The sequence below is a fragment of the Poecilia reticulata genome, linkage group LG18 (genome assembly GCF_000633615.1).
Source record: "Poecilia reticulata strain Guanapo linkage group LG18, Guppy_female_1.0+MT, whole genome shotgun sequence".
Taxonomy (NCBI): domain Eukaryota; kingdom Metazoa; phylum Chordata; class Actinopteri; order Cyprinodontiformes; family Poeciliidae; genus Poecilia; species Poecilia reticulata.
The window spans coordinates 3,015,207-3,024,104 of NC_024348.1; the positions used below are offsets into that span (position 1 = coordinate 3,015,207).

Genomic DNA, 8,898 nt, shown 5'->3' on the forward strand with positions numbered 1-8,898 from the left:
ATGGATGGATGGATGGATGGATGGATGGATGGATGGATGGATGGATGGATGGATGGATGGATGGATGGATGGATGGATGGATGGATGGATGGATGTCCACAAACGCACAAGCCACTCATCTGTTGTTACCCCATGAGAGGAAGTTTCTTATCAACCTGACCCAACAAGTTGTGCTGTGTGTATAAAACATAACAGTATCTCCAGTAATTAGCTTTAGATTTGCATTTCGGATGGTTTCAATGTCACTTACACAGTCACACAGCCCGTCAGTAAAAATGTCACAATTTCTGAATGCATAAAATCCTTAGAAAAACAAGTTCACAATGTGAAAGGCTAAGGTAGAAGGGGGGTAGGGGTTAAAAAGGATCAGATTGGAGTAGAGGAAAGCAGCTAGCTAATAGCAGCTAATAGCTAATAATAATATCCCATTGGTTGATGGAAAATAGATCAATTCTTTTTAGCACACAGGTGAAAAATTTGATCTTTTGTGATATCAAAACTTTTAGCTCTTCACCTGTCATAATCTTACACAAATGTGTCAGCCATGTTGGATTTTCAGGTTGAGGTTGGTGTTGAGTAGATATTTCATTTATTTTCCAGCTTTCAAAGAAAGTGCATCACAGAATAAAATGACCTCTTAGAACAGAAACAAACCTTAAACCAGGCATGAACTCAGACACAGAACTCTGTTTTCTGTTCAGATGCAGCTGTAACAGATTGAACTGATTGTTTTCATCTGGTTTTCAGTTTCTTCAACAATGTCGTCGGGCTGGTTGACCCCGAGGATCTCAACCCACCACCATTCTGCAGCATTGCCCAGCTGGAGGAAGAGGAGCAAGATCCACACACTTCATTCCTGTCGCTTTTTTAAAAACCAGAAACACACTGCAACATGAGCCTATAAATTGACTGTAAAATGACTTTTTGTGGTTTTAGTCAAAGTAGCTCTTATAAAACAAATCTTCAGGCTCCAACTCTAATTTTGTTCCTTGTCATGTGAACATAATATAATAAAACTTATGCAAGTGTTACGACTGGCTGAAGGTCATAACTAAAACGGGAGACCATGCAGGGGTTAAAGTATAGAAAAATGAATATTTATTAACAAGAACAACAACGGATTGTGGATATCAGTATCAGTGGTGTAATGCAAATGCTTGGATGTGTTGTATGAGTGCATATGGAAGTGTTGAAGTGCCAAAACAAAGACAAACTCTAACAGTGCAACAGGAGGGGAGCTGAGGCCTGGCCACCAAACATTACAAGCAGCAGAGTGGACACTGAGAGCGACCCAGAAGACGGAGATAGCCAGGTTCAAATACTCTGCGCTCCAATCAACCTGATCAGCAGCCCCTGTAAAGGGGAGGAGCACAAAGACACCTGCAGCCCAGCCTACAAGGATCAGGGCCGTAACACAAGTTTTAACTTGTTCTAATATTGTAGCTCATGGGTTATTGATATGTAAAACCTGTTTTGTTCCCCCCGATTTATGAGATTGTATTCTTATTTGATTAACTCGGGGAAGTAGGAAACTAGAGGAACTGTCGCTTTGCTCATAGTTCTCACTTTTTAAAGTACTTTTGTCTTCAACCTTTCAACGAACGACAGCAAAAGGTTAAAATTTCCCGAGACAGTAACAACAATTGAGCATTTTAAAACTTTCATGTGTAACGTCGCCTGTCCACATCTACGTGTACGAGCTCAAAATTTCACACGCATGAAATACACACAAGGACAAGCCAGTGTAGCCTTATCGCACAGGGACCACGGGAAATGAATGGAGAGAGAGAGACAGTTTTAAACTAACGTTTTAATAAATCCCCTTAAAAAAGCAATATTACGTTATGTAGTTTGGGGGGAGGAGTTGTCTTAAACAAAACTTCCTATAAAGATTTCTGAATATAAAAACCTAGAAAACTGAAAATCTTAAGACATGTTTTGCTTGAGATAAAAAAAAAAACTCTTGCCCAGGGCAACATTAGAAAGGTGTGGGCCACACAAGAACTAGAAAATAAAATATATCTTCTCCGTCAGTTCGCCCCTGAACAGGTTCTCTGCTACTTGTATGCATGTAGAGTAAGTTTCCTTAAGTTGCTGCTGACTTCTGGGAGATTACATTACCTGCTTTCTGCTACAAAAATTCCCCACAGATTATTTCTTTCATTTTAATTGGTTGAAACGCAGCAGAAGGAGGGGGTTGCCCAGGGCAACATTCCTGCAAGAACCACAACTGTGCGCACATTTATATTTCAAACTACAAAAGTTAGGCACAGTGATTAATAACGATTAATCATGTGCAAGAGTGTGATTAATTTGATTACATGTTTTTAAATCAGTTGACAGCACAAGTATAAATACATTTTGGTGTAAAAATGAACTGAATGACTGAGGCAACACTTATTGTTTTTATTTGTGTTTGTATGTATTTTCTTTGTTGTTGCTTTGTACCCAGAAAGCGGGGTGAACATGTATTTTTCTTATTTTTGTGTGGCTCAAAATAAAGCAAAAAAAAAGAGTAATTTTTAAAGAAAAGTTGAAAAATGTCAATGTAATTTTTCAGCTGATTTATGTGAACTCACACTGAATGACTTTCCAGACTCATCATAGCTGCTGCTTTATAAAAAATATAGCAACAAAATGAAAAACAGGAAACAGGTGTCAGGTGACACCGACTGAGAACTGCGCACCTTTAAAGGAAGCGAGCTCGGACTGTAGAGAGGAGAATCAGCCTGACGACATGAGAGCTCTGGTGCTGCTGGTGCTGCTGGTGTGCCTGTCGGTGGGCTGCGTGGCCCAGAGACCCCGGCCATGCAGTGAGTACACACACACACACACACACACACACACACACACACGCGCACACACAAACACACACCTGTGTAAACATCTCTACTTTTATCATCTATTCAGACTAAAATATGCTTTTCATCTCGACAGCCTCCCCTCCGCTGCTGACTGGTTCCCTTTCTGTGGTGAGTTGCGACTTTGTTTTTACCAGCCAAATAACAAGAAGCGATTGTTTGTGATTATAGTAAATATTTATTGTGGATTTATTTCCAGTCCACCCAGAATGAGAAGCTGGGGGCCTTCGCCAAATACACCTACGATGCTCTGGGACAGCGGATCCGCCTCAGGGAGTTTGGATCCTACAACAATAAGACCTTCCACCTGGACGTGCTTCTGCTCTACAGAGAAGTAACAACCACAGAGAAGGGATTTTAAACAGCGTGTTATGTATTTTTTTTATTAGTAGTAGTATTATAATCCTGTCCTGTTTTGTAAGGGTGTGATGTACAAGATCAACTACAGGAATCAGACGTGCTGCAAGAAGCACTTGAGCCGATGTTTCCACCCGCTGGCCATCCCGCAGGATGCCTCCCTGCTGGGCCAGGCTGTGCTGGGCAGCTCCTCCGGCCCCGGGCAGGGGGTCCTGGTCAACACCTGGACCGGTCAGCTGCAGATGAGGAACAAGACAGGTATGTCAGGAGGAAACCAGAATCATGTGCTGCAGGAAGCACATGACCTTTCTTAGAAAAAAAATAAAAAATCCCTGCGCTGGGATTTCCAGTTTGACAGGTTGACCTGCTCTGTGTTTACCGCAGTGAAGTACATGAGCACCGTGACGGAGTTCGGCTGCGTTCCTGTCACCACGCTGTTCCACAGCTGCAGGGACGGATGGAGGATCACCAGGTTGGTGCCTGAGGCGTTAGAGGCCTGAAGGGTTTCACAGTCTGACAAATGTCGTCCAGAACTACTGCAATGCTGGGCTAAATTAAAAAATGTACCAGCAAAACATGGGCGGACATTTATCATTTATCCTATTGTTTATATCGTTTATCGTGATAAATCTCATGATGATAAGAATTTTAATTTATCGTTTATTGTCACAATAAGTTCCAATTAATCCTGACAAAACTATCGGTATTATCAGGATTGTTAGTCTTACTATTTTCTCCACTGTTTGCTCAATTATCAATAAATTTGAAAATATGATTAAAAGCAGTTACTTAGTGATGGAAATCAAATTTTTATGTGACTAAAAAAGTAACATAAAAAAGTGAAAAAAATATGTCTGTTGATCTCAATTCACTCAACAGTTGGTTGAACATCCTGCTCTCAAGGTTGCAGGTTGAAGAGGCACAATTTTTTTCCTTCAAGTTTCTGCTCCTTTAGCCATGATCTTTTGTGGCGGCCCGTCCTTGTGAAGGGTGTCCATGTCTGTCTCCTGGACCTCTGTCCAGTTAGACGTCCTGGCTGTTTTCTACTGACCCAGACTGAGATGGTCAGGAAACTCAACAGCTGTTTTCAGCTAATTAGCTAATCACACTGTGACTCGATGACTTTCCAGTGTTTAACCTTTTCACAGCATACATTGTGTCGTTTTTTTTTTTTTTTCTCAGCTTCTTCAACAACGTGATGGGACTGACTGATCCTCAACAGCTCATCCCGCCGCATTTCTGTGACGACGCCGAGTTGGAAGAAGAGGAAGGAGAGGAGCCAGCCACATTCTACAGCTTGTTCTAGGAGATTCTCATGAATCTGGTTCCCTTTGTGAATCTTTGCACTGACCTATCATTTCCTTCAGTCCTTGATAAAGAAACTTTTAAGTGGATAAAATCTTTGCCATCAGCCTATCTGTTACTCATTCAGCTGTTTGTGTATAAATCAAATAATGTAAAATTTAAATTCAGTGCAAATAAGTATGAAGATATATTTTTTTGCATTTTTTTTTCTCGTCATGTATGACTAAAGCTCTAAAAGTAAACTTTTTGAGACGTCATGTTTGATTTGATATCGATTGTCATGGCAACACTGTGACCCTGAAATATGTCTGTTTCTATAAAGCATCTCAATAAATCAGAATATCATCAAACACCATGAAGCAAAGGTCATTTATTATGATTCATTAAACTGAATGAAATATTTGAATGGTTATTATGACTTGCAGTAATTAAAAACCCAAAAGTAATTCTCTCAAAAATATGTTTTACATTGTACAATCACAGAAACGCACTCAACCATGTATTTTCTGGGATCTGTGTTGAACAAAACTTGGCCACTAGATGGCGGTAGACAATCGGCAATAAGAACGTTATAGCGGAAACGGGTCTTAGAGAGGGATGGAGGAACTTGTTGAATATATTACATTAATCTTAAATGTTCGCTCAATCTTGAAATTCTTGAGAAAATTATGTTTTTTAAAACATAAAAAGATCTAGAGCTAGACCAGATTGTCTTGGCTATCAGACAGCATCATTTTAATTTTATTCGTTTTTTTGTGTGTGTGTGTGTAAAATGTAAACGTTTCCTGGTGGGATCATTTTCTTTCTTCTTTTTTTGATAACACAAATGGTTCCGTTATTCTGCATTACAGAAATATGGCGTTTTTACAAAGCTGGGTGTGTTTGAATATCCGTGTGTAGATATGAAACACACAGACTTCAATAACCTAAAATTTTATTTGTTTACATCATGATGAGCAGTCACTTGGTAACAGTAGTAACACACACCCCTCAGCACCCCGACCTCCTGCACCCCGACTTCTGCCGCCGCCAGCCCCTGACCCTGAGCGGCCGTCTCTAACCACACCAGTCTGGCATCAGGATCCTCGTCTGAGAACTGGAGCAGAGACCCGGAGCGCTGCAACACCTTCAGACACTGCCTCAGCACCGAGGCCGCCTTCTCCGCCCCCTCCTTGGACCTCAACAGGGCGTCTGTGGTGCCCTTGTCAACAATAAGGTCCAGACTGTTGGGACCATAGTGGCTGTCAAGCCGGGTGCAGTCCAGTTCTAAAAATTCCATTTGAGAGGAAGCGTTGCGAGGCCGGACGGCGTTAGCCCGGACGTGCTCCCGCATTAGCCGCACGGCTATGGGGGAGATGTCGGCGCAGGTGACTCGCACTGGCAAAGCGGAGTCTCTGTAGATGGAGGGGCCTAACGCAGATGTGCCGCATCCCATGTCCAGGACCTGGACAGGACGGCGTGAAAGAGACGCAGTCTGCAGGAGGGGCGTGATGAAGTCCTGCACAGCATCGAAACCGAAGAACCACTCAAAGTTTTTGAAGCTGGGACTCCTGCTGCTGGTCTCAGAGTAGAAGCGGTCCCATGCTGATTTCTTATCCATGTTTTCCATCAGCTCAGCTAGACAAGAGAAAGAGAAAAGAGACACAGTGGTTACCAGGACGATGGGCACAGCTTACCATCTAGTCCTGACTTAGTGTCCTGAAGCTCTTTACAACCGAGACATGGAATACTTTAAACACGCAGACAAGGACAATATTTACCAGAGATTCATAAAGGAAGTTATGCTAGCATGTTTAGCATAACTTCTGCTTCAGCATAATTTCCATTTCAGTACAACGTCCATAGTGGTTTTTGTTGTTGTGTTGCTGCATTGTGATTTTTACATTTTACCTTAAATTCTGCATTAGCATAACCTCAATGTTTTAGCATAAATTCTTTATCATAAATTCCGTTTTAGCACTTAAGTGTCATTGTTGTGTTGTTGCACTGTGACTTTTACACTTTGTTGATCCTTCTGGGCTACCATACAAGCAAAGGTCCAATATATCAATTTGAAAATGGATGGCATGAAGGGCTACCAAGACATTTTATCCTTAAGCAGCCAAACTGACAATGACATTATGTTACGTTATGCTAGCAAGGTTAGCATAACCATAACATTTTAGCCTAAATTCCAGTGTGGCTTCTGTGTTGACCCTTCTGAGCCACCATACAAGTAGAAGTTCAAACTAAAATCTTACCATGCTTTTTGCTGTCCAGCCAATCAGACTGAGCTTGACTTATTTTGCAGAGAAGAATGAAAAAAAAAACAATGCAGTCTTTTGATTAGAAAGCTGGTAGCGACATACTGTAACATTTCAAAGGTGGTTCTACATAATAATTGGCTCAAGGTGGCTGAATACACCTGCACATCACACCTACTTCAGATTTTCATTTCTAAATAAAAAACCAAACTACATTTTTCTTCAACTTAATTGAACTACTTTGTGTTGACCAGTTGTATTAATCCCCAGAAAACACAATGAAGTGTGTGGTAGTTTATAAAAACCGTCGTAGACAAACTCTGCAGTTGAACCTCATTTTGTTTTAGCTGTGCCTTATAGCTGTTGAATACATTCGCGATAAATCTTCATGACTAAACAAACCATTAGTTCTAGCCTGTGTGTTACTCTAAATGTCAACAGCTAACCTTTTGAACGAAAAACTCTATTTAGCTGGTTAGTTTAAAACCACTAAAGAAAAATAACGAGACTATCCTGACATGAATAATTCCAACTTTGGACATACTTGTCACTGATGAATGCTGCCTTATAGTCCTGGAGAATACTCTTCTGCCAGCCAACGTGAACGACTTAGTGAGAGCAGACATGTTGGTTTGTTTTCTCCAGAGCTCAACCACAGAGACAGAGCTCTCACTCTGACCACGAATTCTATGATATTTAATTTACTCTAGAGTCCAGTAAAACGTGACCGAGAAAACATCTCGTTTTAATGTACGATCTTTGGTTAGTTTACGCGTATTACATTACATTCGTGGTACTAATATTCAGATTTTTATGAAAACAGTTGAAAAACAAGACAAGTAGCTGTTTGATTTATTAGTTTATTTTTAATTTTATGACGATTTTTTTAAAATGTCGCTTTTCGTTTTATAGCTAAAAATAAAATTAAGTTTTATTTCTAAAGGGAAATTACATGTTGCTTTAAATCATATCATTTCTTCAAAGAGTTGTAAATGCTGATGATGAATCCCCGGTAGCAGACTGTGTTGCAGCACTTTTGAAGAAGCCTCTAACTGAAGACAGTATTGACAATATTAACAGTCTAGTGAAAAAGATACTGAGGGGGTGTCCATAAATTTCTCAAAGCAGGTTGCTGTGATTACAGGACATTTGTTCACAAAATTAACATGTTTGGATTTATGTTTCTAAGCAGTACAGTGATGTTTGAACGATGTGAACGTTCCTCCAAAGCGGAAAAATCAAAGCGCACAGAAGAAACAGCGCCTTCCTGGAGTCACAATATATTAATATATGATGGTCGCAGAATTAAAATCAGTAATGACCCAGAATGTGTGCTCTCAAGTTGGTTTCAGTTTTCATGTACTCAGTGTACAGACATAGAGAAGCCTATAAATACATGTGATTTAGAGAAATAAAATAAACATTGGTTCCCCCGGAGGAGCTGGAAGGAAGCCTCCCCCAGACCTAAAGGCAGGGGGAGGCCAGAGTACCCAGAGAGAACCCATGCATCCACAAGAACACACAGAACGTCCCTATTTGAACCCTTCAAATATTTTACATTTTAAAAAAAGGACAAGTTTAAATAAATGCATTCCTGTTATATATTGCCAATAGAGTACCAATTAAATGTCAAAATTGCTGCACTGATCAACAACACATTTGGTTATGTGTTCACAGCCATGTTGGAATCCTGAATAGAACTAGTTTCTTGACAGCTTTTGCACTTTTATTGTAAAGACAAACAGAAGACAAATAATGGATTCAAGACCAAACGTTTCTATGGAAAGTATTAACTTTCTGGATGAGGTCTCTTAAAAAACTTTTTAGAAAAAAAGATGATACATTTTGTATAACTCTTAGCCATTTGTTAGTGTCTTGTAGTTTTTCCTGATTAAAAAAAAGGAGGGAGTAAGATCTGAGTCAGAGAAAAGGCAGCAAATAAGATGTAAATTGCTTTAATAAACCTCAATGAAACGCAGTGTACCAAAGGAAGAGAATCAAACAAAGCAAGTAGATAACATTTACAACCACAAAAGAAAAAGAAAAAAAAAAACCTGTACAACTAATCATCTGGAGTCACTTCTATTTTTCAACTATTTTTCCCCGTTAACCATTTGTGTGATGGCGGAGGA

The 8,898-nt window shown here is 40.1% G+C and overlaps 3 protein-coding genes across 3 annotated transcripts in view; 2 read left to right on the top strand and 1 right to left on the bottom strand.

Annotated features, from left to right (window-relative positions):
* The window catches only part of LOC103480175 (ependymin-like), a 3,409-nt gene extending 2,378 nt beyond the window's left edge, over nt 1-1,031 (top strand). The window contains exon 6 of the mRNA XM_008435044.1: nt 748-1,031. Within this exon, the coding sequence (XP_008433266.1) occupies nt 748-871 (124 nt within the window). The 3' untranslated portion in view covers nt 872-1,031. The remainder of the gene's footprint in view (nt 1-747) is intronic.
* Nucleotides 1,032-2,702: 1,671 nt separating this feature from the next.
* Nucleotides 2,703-4,875, top strand: LOC103480173 (ependymin-like). Its single transcript, XM_008435042.2, has 6 exons — nt 2,703-2,813; nt 2,938-2,972; nt 3,061-3,195; nt 3,284-3,476; nt 3,603-3,690; nt 4,401-4,875. Exons 1-6 carry the CDS (start codon nt 2,738-2,740, stop codon nt 4,522-4,524), a joined length of 651 nt encoding a protein of 216 aa, XP_008433264.1. The 5' UTR covers nt 2,703-2,737; the 3' UTR covers nt 4,525-4,875.
* A 565-nt stretch (nt 4,876-5,440) lies between these two features.
* On the bottom strand, nt 5,441-7,607 carry cskmt (citrate synthase lysine methyltransferase). Its single transcript, XM_008435043.2, has 2 exons — nt 7,311-7,607; nt 5,441-6,140 (listed from the first exon to the last, which is right to left on the bottom strand). The coding sequence occupies exons 1-2, from the start codon at nt 7,390-7,392 to the stop codon at nt 5,458-5,460; spliced, it is 765 nt and encodes a 254-aa protein (XP_008433265.1). The 5' UTR covers nt 7,393-7,607; the 3' UTR covers nt 5,441-5,457.
* Between the last annotated feature and the right edge of the window lie 1,291 nt (nt 7,608-8,898).